This window comes from Pantherophis guttatus, chromosome 3, assembly GCF_059756535.1.
Source record: "Pantherophis guttatus breed Tessera chromosome 3, ASM5975653v1, whole genome shotgun sequence".
NCBI classification, from domain to species: Eukaryota; Metazoa; Chordata; class Lepidosauria; order Squamata; family Colubridae; genus Pantherophis; species Pantherophis guttatus.
In genome coordinates this window covers 180,048,023-180,068,415 of record NC_142065.1, presented here as the reverse complement: position 1 = coordinate 180,068,415, position 20,393 = coordinate 180,048,023, and the positions used below count along the sequence as shown (strand labels likewise).

At 35.7% G+C, this 20,393-nt stretch overlaps 1 protein-coding gene across 1 annotated transcript in view; it reads left to right on the top strand.

The window, feature by feature from the left end:
• Positions 1-20,393, top strand: part of TRPA1 (transient receptor potential cation channel subfamily A member 1) — a 44,732-nt gene that overhangs the window by 10,721 nt on the left and 13,618 nt on the right. The window contains exons 8-21 of the mRNA XM_034429966.3: positions 1,818-1,866; positions 3,175-3,274; positions 3,365-3,465; positions 4,677-4,846; positions 4,929-5,093; positions 6,635-6,749; positions 10,378-10,544; positions 12,749-12,842; positions 14,278-14,337; positions 15,056-15,154; positions 16,021-16,091; positions 16,434-16,575; positions 18,552-18,641; positions 18,886-19,055. Of these exons, the coding sequence (XP_034285857.1) occupies positions 1,818-1,866; positions 3,175-3,274; positions 3,365-3,465; positions 4,677-4,846; positions 4,929-5,093; positions 6,635-6,749; positions 10,378-10,544; positions 12,749-12,842; positions 14,278-14,337; positions 15,056-15,154; positions 16,021-16,091; positions 16,434-16,575; positions 18,552-18,641; positions 18,886-19,055 (1,593 nt within the window). The remainder of the gene's footprint in view (positions 1-1,817; positions 1,867-3,174; positions 3,275-3,364; positions 3,466-4,676; positions 4,847-4,928; positions 5,094-6,634; positions 6,750-10,377; positions 10,545-12,748; positions 12,843-14,277; positions 14,338-15,055; positions 15,155-16,020; positions 16,092-16,433; positions 16,576-18,551; positions 18,642-18,885; positions 19,056-20,393) is intronic.

Below are 20,393 nucleotides of genomic sequence, written 5' to 3'. Positions count from 1 at the left end.
TTTTCCCCTTCACTAAAATGGGGGTGGGCATGGCCAGCGCGTGACGCCCTATGGCCTGCAGGCCACAAGTTTGACACCCTGATCTAGGCCTTTGGCAAAGGTGAATGAGACCTCTCACTTCATTGCCATCTTTTATTGATTTTATTGAATTTTCTTTTTTATTATTGTTATGAACTGCCCAGAGTTTTTGAGAATCAGGCAGTATGCAAATTTAACAAATAATAATTGTATAACAGAATAGAAGAAAAAGAATTGTAAAAAATTTCAAAACACAAAGACCTACAAACAGAAGTTTAGAAGAACAACTAAAGCAAAGTTAGTACCAATAATGATAAGCACCCTGGGGGTAATTCCAAACCATCTCGAGCAACATCAGTTTTAATAAAATCACCATCAGTCAATTGTTTAAAAGCAACTTTACTTGGAAGAGCTTACATTCTGCAATTATACTTTTAAGGCCCTCAAATAACATCTGCCTGTCCAGATCCTTGGGAAGGACTGGAAGGCTGCATAAAGATACAAATCCAATCTAAACATCTGGCCAACTAGGCAACCAGTCATAATAATAATTGGGCATCTTTAGAACACTGCACTGGTGGGTTGCTCCCGGTTCGCACCGGTTCGCAAGAACCAGTAGTAAAAATTTGTAGTAGATCGGAGAACCAGTAATAACATTGGCTGGCCATGCCCCCGAACTGGTCCCCGGCCCGGTCACCGCTCGCTTACCCCGCCCTCCTCATCAGAGGCTTTTTTTTTTTTACTTTTAAAAGCATTTTTTCTACAACCTCTTCGGCCGAAAAAAATGCTTTTAAAAGTAAAAAAAAAAAAGCCTCTGATGATCGCGCAGCTCAGCTGGGATCGTCAGAGGTTTCCGAAAGCATTTTTTCTGCAACCTCTTCGTCCGAAGAGGTTGTAGAAAAAAAAAAATGACTTTAAAAGCCTCTGGCGATCCTAGCTGAGTTGCCTGATCGTCAGAGGCTTCTGAAAGCATTTTTTTCAGCAACCTCTTCGGATGAAGAGGTTATAGAAAAAAAAATGCCTTTAAAAGCCTCTTGCAATCCCAGCTGAGTTGCCTGATTGTCAGAGGCTCCTAAAAGCATTTTTTTCTGCAACCCCTTAAGGTTGTAGAAAAAATGCTTTTAAAAGTAAACAACGAAAACAAAACAACCTACCCCTGGAACACTGGTATTACTATTAAGTCACTGGGACTAAACAGCTCATGGATTTCAGTTATGGTAATCATGAAAAGCTCCTTTATCATGCTGAACAACAATAAGGAAACAATATTACAGTTAGAAGTTCATATATTCTATACTCGGAAGAGCTTTTAGTGTATCATGATTGGAGACTACAACTGATAAAAACTATTCAATTCAATTCAAATCTTTATTGTCAGTGCACAACATATGTACAATGAGATTGGTTGAGCTCCCTCAGTGCACCCCCTCCCAACACAATACAACTCACAGTGAAGACAGAAAATCCCTAACCCAATAAATCATATTAACAAAACACCCAGTCCTATTGCACCAGTGTGAACATGTTACACATTGCACCGGCCCTGCAGTCCATCATACTACATAGTTATGATGTTATTTCTCATTCAGGAGTCTGACAGCCCACGGCTAAAAACTGTCCTTCAGTCTGTTTGTGCGGCTGGCTATGCTTCTATATCTCCTTCCCGATGGTAGGAGGGTAAAGAAGTGATGACAGGGTGAGAGTCGTCCTAGTAGATTAGAGACAAAATATAACTTTTTATTTCACTATTATGTGCTCATTTTGACATTTTGGTTTGCTCTTCCTTTTTTTCCTGCTAGGGCTGCATTGTTTGATCACTATGAACTGGCAGAATATCTCATTTCAAAGGTAAACATTTAGCTTTAATTGAATTTTTAAATGAACAGCAATAAAGATTGGAATTAAACTTACTGCAAGTTTGCATGGTAACATGCATTAAGGCATGATTTAAAAAATTAATTTCCTGTTTAGCTGATACAGTAAATTTACAAGAGGAACACAAATATTAGGAACATATAAGTTCAATGGTGCTAATAGCCTTTTCTAGTATCAATGCAGGTTAAATGCTGCCAGTGTATCAATTCTAAGAAACTATACTATATTGCTACAGTATCCCAATTAAGTAGTTTGACCAAAGCAGTAACAACAGAAGTCAGTAAAAACATCTTGAATACAATATTATGTCATCCTTCGTTAACATGTCTGCTGTTATGATTTATTTAAATAGAGAAATAGACTATGGCATTCAAAAAAAGAACATTTTCACACAAACACATAGACAAATACATAATATATAAATACATTTATTTATAATACTGTATATAATATATACAGAACTGATGGCAGGTGGACCAAGGCAGTGATAGAATGGATCCCACTTGATAAAAAGTGTCTGTGAAAGAGACCTAAAACAAGATGGATTGACGACATCAGCAAGTATTGCAGATCCAATTGGCAAAAGAAAGCTCAGGACCGAATAGATTGGAAACATGTGGAAGAGGCCTTCTTCCTGCAGTGGATAGCCAATGGCTAAAATGATGATGATGATGATGATGATGATGATGATGATGATGATGATATAATATATATAAATAAAGCTGGTGTGTGTATATACATATATGTTTGAATGTGTGTATATACATACATACAAACTGTCATCCTTCCGATTAATGAACTCAGGGCAGTCAAGACTCTTATAGTTTGCTCAGATTCAAGAAACCCTTTAGTTGAGTACATCATGTTGGCATTTAGAAAGGTGAAGCTAGCTCTAAATAGCTCCCGTGCTCAGGGATAGTTAAAAGAATAGAATTCCACCCCCCACCCCACCCCTATGTCCTTTAGGTTATATGGGCCAATCAAATCTGTCACAGCTTCCCGCTCAGCTCTGACAGGTGTCTGTTCACATGGCCTTGGTTCAAATGCTGGCTGGTAGATGTTTTGACTAGCAGTCGAGGCACCACATTCCTAAGTTTCCCCATCCCTTCCCCCATGAATGACAACCAAGAAATGAAGCAGGAGTAAGCATGAGAGAGAATGGCTTCAGCTGAAGTCATTTTGCAGATTGACATATACATACATACATACATACAGTCTAATTCCCTAAGTTATCATTAATATCTATCTATTACTGTACTTTTGATGGACTTATCATTTCAGGGAGCAAATATTAATAGTGTTGACATTGAGGGTCGAACACCATTACTCCTTGCAACTTCCTGTGCATCATGGAAAATTGTGAATCTGTTACTTTCAAAAGGTACAAAATGAACAAAACACACTTTATGAGCAAGATCAATTAAAATTGTTGGTCGGTAGTTTTGAAATCAAAATCTCTTTTTCAAATTAGGAGCAAATGTAGAATTAAAAGATCTCCTTGGGCATAATTTTTTACATCTAACTGTCCTACAACCTGGAGGGTTACAGCATCTGAATGAAGATTTTTTGAAGGTAAAGAAAATTTGTGGAACTATTAATAACCAATTGTCTAATAATATTTTAAGAACTAATACAGGTAGTTCTTGACTTAACAATAGTTCATTTAGTGACCATTCGAAGTTACAACAGCACTGAAAAAAGTGACATGACCATTTTCACACTTATGACCGTTGCAGCATTCCCATGGTCACGTGACTTACATTTGGATGCTTGACAATTGGTTCATATTTATGACAGTTGCATCCTAGCATCCTGGGGTCACGTGATCATCTTTTGCAGCTTTTTGACAATGTGGAAGCCAGATTCAATTAATAACCGTGTTACTTATTTAACAATTACAGTGATTCACTTAACAAATGTGGCAAGAAAAGTCATAAAATAGGGCAAAGCTCACTTAACAAAGCTCTCACTCAGCAATATAAATTCTGGGCTCAATTGTGGTCATAAGTCAAGGACCTGTATTTTTATTTTCTTCATGGAATTTAACATACCTATTTAAACCCAGTTTTGTCTAGTGATTAAGGCACCAGGTTAGAAAGCAGGAGACCGTGAGTTCAAGTTCTGTCTTAAGTATGAAAGCCAATTGGGTGACTTTGGGCCACTCACTCTTTCAGCCCAACCCACCTCACAAGGTTGTTGTATGGGGAAAATAGGAGGAGGAACGTGTGTTTGATATGTCTGCAGCCCTGAGTTATTTGTAAAAATAATAGGCGGGATACAAATAAATAAATAATACATAGGATGAAATAATATGGATTTATATAATTTGCAATACTGCTGGTATTGCAGTTATATATAAAAACTAAAGTTCAATCGCAAACATTTTTGTGGTTTTTAGCTTTTTTTTCTAATTATTTTTTTCAACTGAATATCACTTTTCAACACCTCTCAGCAGAAAAATCAAAGTGTTCCCTAGAGCTATACCATGGAAGTTTCAGAATTCAATATATATTCCGAATTCAAGGCAGCAAACAATATCAGAATTCCTTATGGCAAATCACACTGTTGGAATATTCAATCATTAAATTATATTCATTCATTCTAAAAGTGAACTTTGATTTATAACAACCTAAAGCATTGAAAACATGTTATAAATACAACATCAGCCTGTTATATCCTGGAACATGTGATCTTTAGTAACATATCAGTTAGGATATAAGTTCAAAATAACTTTCTAACTTCTCTAGAATTCTATTAAAAGGTACCACTTTTATATCTGACAGATGAAACATATTCGCGATCTTATAACTGAGGAGGATCAGGAAGGATGCACTCCTTTACATTATGCATGCAAACAAGGCGTACCCCTTTCTGTGAATATCCTTCTTGAAATGAATGTTTCTGTATACGCTAAGAGCAGAGACAAGAAATCTCCATTACATTTTGCAGCTAGGTAAGACTGAAAATCTTTCCTCATTGGCCATTTTCTATTCCAAACTTTATCCTTCATAATGGGACATGTGTCTTTCATACAGCTATGGACGAATCAACACGTGTCTTCGACTTCTGGAGGCTATGGAAGATACCAGACTGTTGAATGAAGGAGACAAGAAGGGGATGACACCTTTACATCTGGCTGCTCAAAATGGACATGAGAAGGTAGTCCAGTTTCTCCTAAAGAAAGGTGCCCTCTTTCTTTGGTAGGTAAATTGCAAGATTCTGTTATTATAGCCTATCTCAATAAAGTATAGGTCTGATCTTTCTGTGGGTTTGACTTCCTGGTTTTTACACTTAAGTAAGGCTGACATACATCCGGTCCCCAAATGTACATACTTGATATAAATATGTTCAGTGGTGAAATCTAAAATTTGTTACTACCGGTTCTGTGGGCGTGGCTTGGTGGTGGTGATGGTAATGTGACTGGGTAGGCGTGGCCAAGTTTTTTTTACTTTTAAAACCATTTTAAATGTAAAACCATGTAAAAAAATGCTTTCAAAAGGCTCTGACGATCCCAGCTGAGTTGCCTGATAGTCAGAGGGTTTTTAAAAACCCTCTGACTGGCAGGCAACTCAGCTGGGATCGTCAGAGCTTGGATCGTCAGAGCTTGGCTCATCAGAGGCATTTAAAAGAAAAAAAGCCTCTGATGATCATGCAGCTCAGCTGGGCATGGGGGGCGCAGGGATTTTTGCTACCGGTTCTCCGAACTGCCCTCCGCCATCGCTACCTACTCACCCGAGCCGGTCCGAACTGGGAGCATTTCACCCCTGCATATGTTTATAACAATCTGAATTATTAAGGAACAAATTATTCAGGAAATACAGTCATGTGAAAAAGAAAGTACATCCTCTTTTGAGTGCCATGGACTCAGGACATAGTTAAAAATCATCTGTCACTTAGCGGTTGTTAAAAGTATTATTACATGTTATTACATGCCACTTCTTGTATATACTGTATTTTTCGGAATATAAAATGCACTCTGCCCCCCAAAAGAGGCTAAAAATTTGGGTGTGTCTTATACTCCGAATGTAGCTTTTTTGAAGTTTTTTTTCAGCCCTAACGAGGCGCTAGCGAGTGAAGTGATTTGCTGCTCCCCATGCTCAGCTGTGCTTTAGAAGCTTTTTTCAGCCCTAATGAGGCGCTAGCGAGGGAAGTGATTTGCTGCTCCCCATGCTCAGCTGTGCTTTAGAAGCTTTTTTCAGCCCTAACGAGGCGCTAGCGAGTGAAGTGATTTGCCTGCTCCCCATGCTCAGCTGTTCTTTAGAAGCTTTTTTTCAGCCGTAATGAGGCGCTAGCGAGTGAAGTGATTTGCTGCTCCCCATGCTCAGCTGTGCTTTAGAAGCTTTTTTTCAGCCCTAATGAGGCGCTAGCGAGTGAAGCATCTCTGTGCTTTGCCTGCTTTTCTCATTGCTTTTCTCTCCAAAGATCATTTTATATCCCCAAGCAGGTGATATAAAATGTGCGCTCAGGCTCAAAACCAGCAAACTAATGTGCTGAAGCTGACCAAACTAAGGACTCTAGCCAGATGAATACCGGGTAGGCAGATTTTTCCCCCCCTATTTTCCTCCCCAAAAACTAAGTTACGTCTTATACTCCGGTGCGTCTTATACTCCGAAAAATACACTAGTATATGTTTCTTCACACACACACACACACACACACACACACACACACACACACACGGACTTATATTCAATTGTTGTAACAAAGTGAGAATATTTTATTCTGTTTTTTCCCCCATAAGTGACTATAAAGGCTGGACAGCTTTGCATCATGCGGCTTTTGGTGGATATACTCGTACAATGCAAATTATTTTGAACACAAATATGAAAGCCACTGATAAAGTAAATGACGAAGGGGTAAGTGTCTCTGTAATTTTTAGTTAAAATGGTAACATTATACTACATAGATACTATGTAGTTCAGTGGGCTCTTACATAATATTGGAACTCAAAGAATGTGTTTCAATTGTTATTATCTCATACTTGCAAGGGTGCATTTAGCCATTACTGAAACAGGAGTGCTTTCTATCACTTGCCTTTATTCTGGATAACTGAACACAAAGCATTGTAGTTGCTTGTCATTCTTTTGGCAAGAATGGCTATGTCACTATTTCCAGTTATTTCTATTAGAGCCTTGTCTAGTGAGCTAGGTGTTCACATAATGTGTCTGGGAAAAATTAATATACTAAATTGATGAAAATTACTTATATCAGAAAAAGTAGGCTTTCCAAAATTGAAATGTTGTATATTTATTAAATTAAGTCATTAATATCAGAGCTAATAGTACTTTTACAATCTCTACAATATTATTTTCTTAGCTATTCCTACAGTCCAATATACTGTAACCAATATTCCTGCAAAATAGTCAGATTCCAGGATTTTGCAGTAGAATTCAAAATAACACTGACATCTTTAACTTGAAAGCATGTACCCAAACACATACTTATATAGGTTACTATATTCTTCCCAAAAGAAACCAAAACTGGACATAACTAACCCATATGAGTTAATACATCCTCAAATTTTTACATTACTAACAGAGAAAAATCAACTTTCCTCTTTTTTTAAAAAAAAAAATTGTATTATAGTTCAAAAAAAACCAAAAACAAATGAAAAACAAAGACAAATATATAATAGTTTTTCTATCACGGTGTAACATCACCAAAATGTCCATGTATATATACACCAATAATCAGAAAGTAAAAATAGAAAATATTTACAGATTCTTATATACAAATTTACATTTCCAATACTTATTGATTACCATAATTATACCATCATCTATAATTATAATCCAGCATTATCCTTTGTCACTTTCCCATCGTTTCTGGATCCAATCATACCATATGTTCCAACTAGTATAAAAATCTGAGTCTCTTTTACCCTTGATCAGTTTTGTAAGTCTATCGGACTCTGCACATTCCATGATTTTATAAATTATTTGTAAGTCCGTTGGTAGATACTCATTCTTCCATTCTTCTTGTGCGAATGCCAGTCTCCCTGCAGTGATTATGTGCAGCATCAGATACCATTTAGTCAATCCAATATTTACGGGTCTAACCCCCCAACCAAAAGGTTTCCGGTTTCAATTCCACTCTACAGTGTGTAATTTCAAGCAACCATCGTCTTATTTTCATCCAATATTTAGCTGCCAGCGGACATGTCCACCATTGGTGGAAGTAAGTTCCATTGCTATGCCCACATTTCCAGCACTGTGAAGATGTCCCGGGGAACATTTTAGCTAATCTTGCTGGAGGTAGGTGCCATTTATAAACCATCTTATAAATATTCTCTTTATAAGAGGATGCCATAGTTAATTTTAAATTTTTAAATCTCCTCCCATTTTTGAAAATCCAATGAATAACCCATATTTCACCCCCAGGCAATCATGGAGTCTTTAACGACTTCCTCCCCCACTTTCAATGATAATAGGTACAAATAGCATCTCGATAAAACTTTCCTGTCATTACCTAATAATATTTTATCCAATTCTTGTTTCCCATGATATATCCCTTCGCTTTCCTGATTTTTCTTCCACCTTGAATGTATTTGGGTGTAGGCCCACCAGTCTATATTACACCGCTCTGACCTCAGTTGTTCCCGTGTCTTCAGTCTGCCCTGAGTATCCAAAATGTCTTCATAGGTCAAGACCTTCTCTCCTTTAGATAACGTCAGGTATACCAGGGCTTCCTGAGTCGAAATCCAACATGGTATCTTCAGGTACAACTTTCTCCTAAGTCTTTCCCAGGTATCCCCTAGGGTCTTACGTAAATAATGATTGCAAAAATACCTCGGTCGGGTTGACTGTCCTAGCCATAAAAAGTGGTGCCAACCATGTTGAAGACTGTGGCCTTCTGCCACCAATAGCCGCCTCCTTTTCAAGGCGATCCAGTCCTTCACCCATATCAGAATGGCTGCCTGATGGTAAAAATTCCAATTTGGGAGTCCAAATCCCCCTTATGTATAGGTTCCTGCATCATCCTAAACTTAATCCTTGACTTTTTACTTTGCCAAATAAATTTAGAAATAACTCTGTTCAAGGTGTTGAAGAATTCCCTATCCAGACTTAACCGGGGCAGTTTGGAACAAAAACAACCATTTGGGGAGGACGTACATTTTGATGGCAGCTATCCTTCCCATAAGAGATAGTTGTAAATTTTTCCACCTCTCCAAATCTCTGACTATCTGATTATAAAGGGGAACATAATTATCTTCCTTTACCGAAGAGCACCTTGGGTCAACCAAATTCCCAAGTATTTTATTTTATTAGTTGTCTGCATCCCCAGGAGTCCCTCCAACTTTCCTCTTTTTGAAAATGATACATTATTTGAGGAATCCGATAGGCTTACATTGCCATTGTTGTATATACAATTCTAAATCTGATTGTTGTTGAAAGTTCTTAAAATAATACTCAGTATGCCCCAAATATATCTAGCTACTTGTAAACCGGGAATTTATTTGCTATACTGTATGTTAATAGCAAAGATTTTAATAAAAGATACATAATAACTTTCAAGTGAAGCCTGCAGAGGTTGGTATTCAGTTAAATTCTAATTCCTCATAAATATAGCAATAGCACTTAAACTTGTATACCACCCCATAGTGGTTTACAGCTCTTACTGAGAAGTTTACAAATGTCAGCATATTGGCCCCAACAATCTATGTTCTCATTTTATTGTCCTTGGAAGGATGGAAGGCTGAGTCAACCTTGAGCTGGTTAGGATCGAACTGCTGGCAGTAGGTAGAGTTAGCCTGCAATACCGCATTCTAACCACTGTACCACCATGGCTCAATAAATGTTCAATTCCATTTTTGGAAATATGGTAAGATAAAACCTCCTTCATCAATTTAGCTAGTAAGATTCTTGGTGCCTGTCTTTCCATTTATATTTCCATCAAATATAAATATGCATGAAATACCTATTTGGAATGAATATTGGGTTACCCTTCAAATATATATCAACCAAATGTTATTAATTATGATAAGATTTGGCAACACCCTAACAGTGCAATGAGATTTTTGTCTATCTTTTAATATTTATGAATAAGATTTCACATCAGTTTCCAAATATTCATAATATTTTTGGTATGTAGTTAACTTTTTGTAAAGTAGAATATTGAATTTCCTGTTTATCAGAAATGAAATGTTTGAATAATCGTTCATTTCTCAGAAGTAAATGCTATTTGGTATGCACAGAAATGAAGCTACGGATCATATCAATAATTCTGAGTTTCATTTTTAAAAATGGGTTTCAAAATGAATCTCTGACCCACCTCCCTGCATTGTGGACATTCTGGAGGGATTGTTGCACAACCAAGCAGCAAAATGAATGAATATCCTTGCAGCTTGAAATTTGTCAGAGGAAAAGATAGAAACAGATGTACCAGAGGAAAAAAATTACAGCAGTTTCAATTCCATGTGATGTTTGTTTCATAGAGTAATGGCATTATTTTAATGAATTGTTCTTGGGGTGGATGTGGGGAAAGAATACAGCTCTTCATCTTGCTGCCAGAGAAGGCCACGCAAAAGCAGTGAAATTACTTCTTGATGACAATGCCAAAATTCTCCTGAACAGCGCTGAAGCTTCTTTCCTTCATGAAGCCATACACAATGGCCGAAAAGATGTTGTAAATGCTGTCATTTTACATAAAAGGTAAGCCTTCCTAAATCTGTTTAGGAGTTTTCTCTCTTTCTCTCTTTTAAAGTTCTGGTCACTCTTCCCAGTCCTGTATCATTGGCTGATTCTCCTAACAAATGACTAGCCACTCTGTAAAATCCAGTCCTACCTAATTCCCCTCATGAAATGAGAAGGTGGTCAAGAGGTCAACCACAACTTTTATTTACTAGCGAACATCTACTACTGAAAGTCAGAGGTCCTGATATTATATTTCTTCCTGACCTAGGATATTTTTCCTGACCCAGTGCAGAACTTTATATTTATCTCTGCTAAATTCTATTCACTGCAGCGAAAGTTAAATTAAACATGAGCCAGCAGTTAAAAGCAGCTACCCTGTTTCCCTGAAAATAAGACATCCCCTGATAATAAGCCCAATTGGACTTTTGAGCGCATGCACTAAAATCAGCCTCCCCCTGAAAATCAGCCCTCCCTGAAAATATTTAAACGCAGAGCTGGAAATCAGGTAAGACGGCAAGAGGAGCCCCATCTTGCTCCACACGCCCCAAAATAATAAGACCTCCCCGAAAATAAGGCCAAGCACTTATTTTGGGTTCAAAAAAATATAAGACAGGGTCTTATTTTCGGGGAAACACGGTATTAAAAAGACAAATGTTACCTTCTGTGCATTCATCATCTGAAACATCAAATCTAGATCATGCACAGTAATTTTCCATTCCGCTCTACCCTTGTTGAATATCACTTGCAGTATTTAGTCTGTTTCTGGGCACCATAGCTGAAAAGGATATTAAATAAGTTCAGATGAGAACTACTAAAATGGTAAGGCATCTGGAAACTATGAAAAATGGTTGAAAAATATTTAGTCTCCAAAAGAGACAATTGAAAGGAATTATTTATTTATAAAATTTATCCACATTTCAGTTTTTAACATATTCTTGGTGTGATTATAAGTAAATATAGTTAATAAAACAATAATTATAAAAATTACGTTAACATCAGAAATTATAATAAAAATTAAACTCTATTGGTGCTGCTAATGCAAGTCAATTTCTGATGGTCTCTGCAACTTTTCCACTTGCAGAAGGCCACTCAAAGGAACAAGCTCTTCCACAGAAGGCATGTCCCTACTGAAAAGGCCTATCATATTTCCCTCCCTACCACATCCCCCACCCCCAGATAAGTGAGGAATCTTAGAAGGCATTATTATAATCTTGATGGAAAATATTTGTAGAATTCAAAATCCTACATTGTGTTTTATGGTTTAATGTTAGTCTAATATAGCATAAACTAATAAGCATTTTTCATTTTATAAGAAAATGAGTTTTGTGCTATATTTCAATATAGCCGAGGTGACGCAGTGGTTAGAGTGCAGTATTGCAGGCTACTTCAGCTGACTGCTAGCTGCAGTTCGGCAGTTCAAATCTCACCAGGTCAAGGTTGACTCAGCCTTCCAGCCTTCCGAGGTGGGTAAAAGGAGGACCAAGATTTTGGGGGCAATATGCTGACTCTGTAAACCACTTAAACAGGGCTGTAAAAACATTATGAAGCCATATATAAGTCTAAGTGCTGTTGCTATAGTCCCATTGGTATACAAATCAATTTAAAGAACGCACATTAGTTCTTGTTCAGACAGGCAACTCAGAGTATTAATTTCTCTTTTTGAGTCAGCTTAATATACCTATATCGGTTTTTTTAACTTTCCTGTTACATTTATAATGAGTATACTCACAAAGTGCTAGATATAGAAGTGGAAAGCCAATTTTTAGCTAATTTAAGATATTTTCCCCACATAACATGTAATAGCAATAACATGTCATGCTTACATAACTATATAAAGCTGTGACATACCACTTGACTTCAAGAACTTCAAGAACTTGCTATTATATAACATGCTAAATATTGCCTAGCCTACTCATTTTTACTTTGTTATGACAGTGTCTGTAATTGAGCTGAACATCAACATTTTTGCAGTAATCCTTTTAAAAACATGGAAGTTCTGATTGGGTAGTGGCACGTAGTGGTCTGCTTTGGAAGCTAAGCAGGGTAGGGTCTGCTTAGTATTTGGATGAGAGACAATGGCAAACTACTTCTATACTGTTGCTAAGAAAACTGCATGGAATCACCTCAATGAACTTTATCCTTATCGAAGATACAGCAATATATTTTTTCTTTGATCACTACAAATACCCATTCTGAATCCTTTCACTTATTTTCTTTTTCAGATGGGAAGAATCTATAACAACATTTTCTCACTATTCTTCTATAAACAAATGTGCAATACTAGAGATGGTTGAATATCTTCCCGAATGTTTAAAAGTAAGTTTATATTTAGCAAGTAATGTAACTTTTAAGAAAGTCAAAACTGGGAGGTTATCCCACTCCCCCCAAAATTAAGGCAGTGTCAAGCTACTTCTCTATTGTTATGTAAAAAACAACATGGAATTCTGTCCATGAAATCCTAGGTGTTTTTGAGTTTAACCCTTGAATTTACAAAAAAAGTTGTTTTTAATTTTTCCAGTTTGTGACCCCATTATACCTCTAGTTTGGGGAAATCTGGAGCTACAATCCAATTTGGGGGTCTCTGGAACTACAATCCCAAAGGGGCATAAAGTTGGAGAAGACTGATAATACAGTAGTATTGTGTGAAATTAGCGTATATTTGTGTACATCTCTCTTCATGTTTCTTTTGATTCAACCTATAGATATTCCTTATGCCATGTATTAAGCTTTAAATATGGCCTGTTTTCTTCTTATATAATTATTTCTATCAGTCACTACATTTGTTAGTATGTTTTGAACATCACTACAAAAAGAACTAATTTTACATGTACAAGTCCAAATCTTCTGATAGTAAAATAAAGAAGAATGATTCCAAAACACCAGACAATGTTCTTGGCAGAGAAGAAAGAATGCCCATTTTGAACAAATCCATTTATCAGGCTATTTTATTTTCATAATTCTAAGATACAATCAGTGAATTCATACCAGGGGTGAAATCCAGCAGGTTCTGACAGGTTCTGGAGAACTGGTAGCAGAAATTTTGAGCAGTTCAGAGAACCGGTAGTGGAAATTTTGAGTAGTTCAGAGAATTGGTAAATGTCACCTCTGGCTGGCCCCAGAGTGGGGTGGGAATGGAGATTTTGCAATATCCTTCCCCCAGGAGTGGGGAGGGAATGGGGATTTTGAAGTATCCTTTCACTGGAGTGGGTGGGAATGAGATTTTGCAGTATCCTTCCCCTGCCACGCCACCAAGCCACACGACGCCCACCAAGCTATGCCTACAGAACCAGTAGTAAAAAAATTTGGATTTCACCACTGATTCATACTGTTAGATAGATTGACATGAATAAGAAATTTCAAAATCACCATTTTCTGGTGACTAGGTTGACTAGGATCAAACAAATTTTGAAACACATTGATGAGTGTGTGCATTAAAACTTGCCTCCATCATTGTGCTATTGGCCATGGAAAAGCTATCCTAAGTGTTAATAGGAGTTTAAATTCTGGAGGCAATAGGAGTGCATCTTACCCTTGTGAACAATAGAGAAAGATTAAGGCTGCCCTTAATGTCATGATAAAACTTTGAAATCCTAAACATGTCCTCTAAATAGAATAGTCTTTGCCACATGTCTCTGAACCTAAAACAAATCTTTTATGTGCTTTCATCATTCAGAATGATGTATAATATGATGGCATAACTTTGTTAGTAATTTTTTAAAAAACATAAAAATGTTTCTCTATTTTTGCTTAGTTGGTTTTAGACAATTGCATTATTGAATCACCTGATGAAAAAGGATCTAAAGACTTCTGTGTAAGTAAAATGCAAGCAGTTTTATCTATTAAGGAGTTTTAGAATTAATAAAGCATTTTGATGTACTAATGGTCCTATGATTCTTATGCAAGAAACATAGTCAGCTGTTATATATTAGATAATGTGTTTTAACTACCATTTAATCGGAATTCACTGAAAAAAATCAGTTGAATTTGCACATTACATTAAACTATAGCTTATTATAAATTAAATCCACAGAAACATTGTACTTCCATGCTGTTTTCTGTTCTTTTGTGTTTAATACAGAGAAGCAGAGTGAGGGATCCTAATATTATGTATGTGTATATGTGTATGTACATATGTACATGTGTCCGTATACGGTATAAAAATAAGTTTAAGGAGAAATTATATTAAATTTAATTAACTAATGTTGATTTAATTAAAATTAATTGTTTAATTTTGAAGAATAGTTTACAGGATTATTATATGACCATGATTTAAAATGACATGTAATTGTCACCAAAATGTAAGTTAAGTTTAGCACTAAAGTCCAAAATGGAATATATACTGTCAATAGTAAATATTGCATCAACATTTTATAAAACACCCAAATACCTTAAATTCCTTAATTTCCCTGAATTGAAAGTATAATATCAAAGATTATATGTGTAGGTGCATGTGTACATAACTGTGTATATGCTTGTACCCTGAATATATTTATTGAAATAATAAACTGTGTTGGTTCATATTTGCATAGATTGAATATAACTTCAGATATCTTCAGTGTCCACTGAAACTTAAGAAGAAATTTAAAGAGAATGAGGGAATAATTTATGAGCCGCTTCTTGCTTTAAATGTAAGTTATGCTTATGTGAAATCATACCTAATACTGTAGAGCAGAGGTCCCCAACCTTTCTGGCTTGGTGATCTGGAAGGGGGGAAAGGGATAGTTCCATGTGTTTGGAGGGGGTTAGGGGAGCTTCACGTGTGAGCATAAGATGGCCGCTGCTCCCATGATGGAAGATTCATCCGTGCTTATGCGCTCACCTCTGCTTGCGTGGGCCAGTTCCAAACAGGTCATGGCCTGGTAGTGAGCCAGGGTTCAGGGTTGGGGACCCCTCTGTAGAGACTGAAAGTGTAATCTAGGACCATTTGAAACATTCTGTAAGGATCCACTGTACTATCCTTAAATTTGCAGTTCATTAGAACTGACTTGAGATTCACTTTTCCTTTCACCCCACCCCAAATAATCACATATTTTCTAGTTATCCATTTTGATAATCTAAATTGTTAAAATCATATTTAACTGGTGACAGAATGCATGCCTTACAATCAGTAGTGGGTTCCACTTACCTTTGCTACCAGTTTGGAACTGTGAGTGAGTGTGTGCGCACGCTTTACACATGCATGGTCTTCTGTGCATGTGCAGACACAAAGCATCCATGATGATGTCCGGGCGGGTGGGCATAGCCTCCCACCACTGCCATTACTGGTTCGCCCGAACTGGGGCAAACCGGTAGAAACCCACCACTGCTTACAATACATCTATTTGCTGATGTAGAATAGCTTTCATCTTTGTGCCAATACATGTAAAAGTACACATTTTAAGAATATTATAAACTGTTCCACAATTAATAATAACCCCAAGTCATATTATTGTTTAATATAAATAATAGGTTGGATGTAAAATGACGTATCTGTATTTTTTCCTATCTTACCCAGGGCATGGTACGTCACAACCGTGTTGAACTGCTTAGTCATCCTGTTTGTACAGAATATTTACTTATGAAATGGTAGGTAGCCATTTGAAAAAAAAAATCTTTCACATTTTGTTCTAATTCGGGTTCTTTGAAATCTGACCTCTTAAATCAGGTTTCATTTTATTTTAATTATTGATGTTGGTAAGATGGGTGACTTATAAATTTATGATTTATGGAAAGAACACATGACAGTTATGATATCCCTTAGTAACTAGCAATTGCAAATATAGTAAATATAAACATAATTATTAAAAAGATGTCCCAATTTAGATTTTATTCTCAGAGCCTTTCCTTGTTTACATTTCTTCCTGCTGAAGTAGAAAATGCTACGATTTATATTATGAAAGTCATACTAAATACAATTTTACTTTATAGGATGGCCTATGGTTTCCGAGCACATATTTTGAATCTGGCTGTGTATTCCCTTGGCTTAATACCTCTTACCCTCCTGGTCACCCATTTAGAGCCAGATGTTTGTTTCAATGCAACACTTAAATATGGACCTTTTGATAATAAGGTATGGCTTTAATTCATTACATTGGCTTGTAGTTGAATTTATCAATAAAGCAATGAACTGGAACCTGGGATTAAGTAGCACATATGAATGCATTTGCTTTCATTTATTTTGTGATCTTCCAAGAATCATTGTTGTTACAACTCTGGAAAAGAAAGATCTTAATTTGATCTAGAAAAACAGTTCATAAGTTTTTACAGTAGTAGTAAACAGAACTGTAAAGCAGTATTTCAAGTCTGTAGAAACATTAACATTTTAAAGTACATTCTGCTGCATTTATTGATTGATTTTATTGACATGGAAACCACCTCTTTTCAGATAGATATTTCAGGACTTTCATGTGGAATAGGTCAAAATAATATGTTTCCTTTCAATATCTGCATTTACTTACAGTATGCATCTTAGGAATCTAGGGAAGTCTATAGAATCATTAGAATTCTGAATAAATATTTTAATATGATCTTTCCTGAGGCTACCTTGGTCTTGATTGGATCCTAAATCAGGGATATGCTGCCATACTTGTCCTTTCAATGAAGTAAACAGACATATTCCAAAAAAAGTAAATGACAATAGGCATAAATTAGGGAGCAATCAAGACTAAAATAAATGTCATTAAATTTAAATTTGATTAATTGAGTTTATGTTGCTAACCATTAAGATTTGTCCTTTTATAATTAAAAAGGACAATTTGACAACAATGTCTGGAGTGGTACTTGGGATGACACTAACCAATATTTAGTCTATTGGGGATAAAGGCCTAGGCACACAATTGTGTAACCTTATGTAGGCTCACAGATTGAACCTCTGTTCCTCGTTGTATCTATTTGCAGACATTCAAGAAACAAGGTTTTTAATGGAAGTGAGGAAAGGTCAAAAAACAAGTGATAACTAAGACGATGCTTATTCAACATTGTTCCATATATCCTTGGTACTCTTTGAACTTGGTTGTTTTCCCATTCATTACCAAGTTAGATAATAACATCAGTGGTAATAAGGAGTGGGGTTTACTCTCATTTATATGTTAGACACTTTGTCAGTGTTGGTCACCAAGACCACTCCCACCAACCTAAACCAGCATTGATGATGTTACCTAATTTGGTAATAAAAAATCTGTAAGAAAACAAGCAAGTTCCATGACCACCATGGACCTTTCATTTCAACCCTGAGCTACAAATGTTCTTATCTATTGGTCCATGTTGTTGCCCAGCAATTTTAGAGCGAATAATGCTTGTGTATTATGGATAAAACAAAAACATCACTTTGGGAGAAGTGGTGGAACTTACATTGCATGTTATTTTGTTCCTTACAGCATATTTACTGTGCTGTATAAGTAGCTGAGTTCACATAACATGTATAGTAAGGTTGGTTAAAGACCTGGGTCTGTATTTACATAACTTGTTAAGGATTTTGGCTACTGTCTTCCATAGCTTGCATGTTATACAAATCCTACTTGGATAATAGTCAGGGAGTTAATTCACTAAGCTGAAGAAAGTAAGAAAGAATCCCTCATAGGGTAATAAGTATAATTTATTTCCTCTGTACTTGAAGCCGGAGCTGGGAAATCCTTCTGCCCTCAGAAACCTCTCTTCTCTCCCAGTAAGGATTTTGGGTGATACTGGGAGTTTTATTATATTGGAATTATATTGGAATATAATATTGGATTATATTGGAATACTAATATAGTATAGTATAGAAAACTAGTATAATAGTTTTAGTTTAGAAATTTGAGTATTGTTAACCTACTTTTATTTTTCTAAGGAATACTTTCATGATTCTTTATTTCTGTAGTTCCGCAATATTTGTTAAGATAATCTTCTACCATCTGGCATCAAACTTCAGCTTTCAAGTTTATATATTACTAATTACTCAAGATATTGGGCAATTTTCCCATCAATATAATACATTAAAAGCAAAATGAAAATTGTTTTCCATTTACCCATTAATATCATGTCCTGTTTTTGTTTTTTTTCTCGTTTCAGGATTCAAACTTCATTAAAGTTTGTATGTCTTTAGTTTTTATCATGAGTTTATTTGGTATCTGCAAAGAAATAATACAACTATTCCAACAGGTATTGGCTAATGTTGTGGCTTTTATTTAATAATATTATGTGAATTATTTTATGTGCAATTAAACATAAAATAATGTTTTTATGAAGAAAATCATTATTCATTATGATTTTTTTTCCCCTGTGGATGTATTCGTTGGAGTTAGTTTTTGACTCCTAGTAACCTTGATTTGCTTAGAAATAATAATATGCTATCTGATTTGCTTCATTTTCAACAATATTAATACTTAACTTTTTTATATTTTAGAAATTAAACTACTTGTTGGATTATTCTAATCTTCTTGACTGGACAATTTATACTACAAGTATCATTTTCGTGTCATCTTTATTTGTGATGTTACCAATTCGTTTACAGTGGGACTGTGGTGCAATTGCTATACTCTTGGCTTGGACAAACTTCTTGCTCTATTTACAAAGGTAAGTTAGAATCCTCAAGAATGTAGTTACAAATTAATAAATTATTCTATATTAAGTTTTGAGCCACTGTAGAATGATTTAAATTCATAGGTTTTTGTAAGTATAGAAATGAATGTGTCTTGTTTTTAGTGAATGGTAATTTATATTTCAAGAATATACAATTATCATAGCTTTAGAAAATTATGAGCCTAATATGATATCCAAAAATTAAGTTGCTAAAGTTGCTGAATTCAAATCAGATTGGTGTGAGATCAAATCAAATAACTCTGTTCATTATTGAAGCTATCCAATTTTTTCCTAAGTATGGCCTCTCCTTTCATGCAGTCGAAGAAATGAAAGAAAGAAAGAAGGAAGGAAGGAAGGAAGGAAGGAAGGAAGGAAGGAAGGAAAGAAAGAAAGAAAGAAAGAAAGAAAGAAAGAAAGAAAGAAAGAAAGAAAGAAAGACTATTTTTTAGTAGAGACAAGTTTTGAAGAAATATCCCATTATAGTGGGAAAAGTCTATGGAGATTCTCATTCAACCAGGTCATAGTTGTCCCAATGGTGCTTTTTCAAGAGACAACTGGACTTCCTTGGTTTTTTTGAAGATATTCTGCTTCTCATTCAGAGAAAGCACCTTTGGGATAGTGGGAAAAGAGAAAGTTAATCTCAATCCTTTGACTCATAGTTGTATTAAAATGATTCCTAAGGGACAGGAGGGCTTTTCACTATGATACCAATTTTCTTGGGTGCAGCTCATCAAAAGAAGACAGGGAAGACTTCTAGATATTCACCTCAAGGACTTATGTAATCCAGTTATTTTTCCGCAATGCCTATTAGACATACATAAACAGGACAAGGTTATTAAATCATACTGTACTTGTATTTATGTTCTCCAGGAACTACCATTTTTCTCAACTAATAATGAAATAATAGTGAGTATAATTAGAGGCCATTGTTAGCCATTATCTTTCCCATTACTATATGACAGCAGCAGTTTTACGAAAAATACTTTAATTATTCTGAATCTTTTAACATTCAACTAAAGTACTTTAGTTTCTCATATTACAACAAAAGGAGAAAACTCTTCTTTAATATTTCTTCAGTTTGAAAATGTGAGATTTACAGTATACATAAATAGTTACCGTAACCAATACATATTTTAATACAAGGCAATCATATTGTCGTTTCCATCCATGAGGACCAGATTCTGTTCCCATAAAAGATAAAAGAGAATGGGGACCGAATCAGAATTAATGAAAAAGCAGTTACTAAAATGAGAATCTTATCGAGAAACATTTCTTAGTAGGGGAATTATAAAGACAAATAAAATAGCAATGATTTTTATAAATAGAGGACTT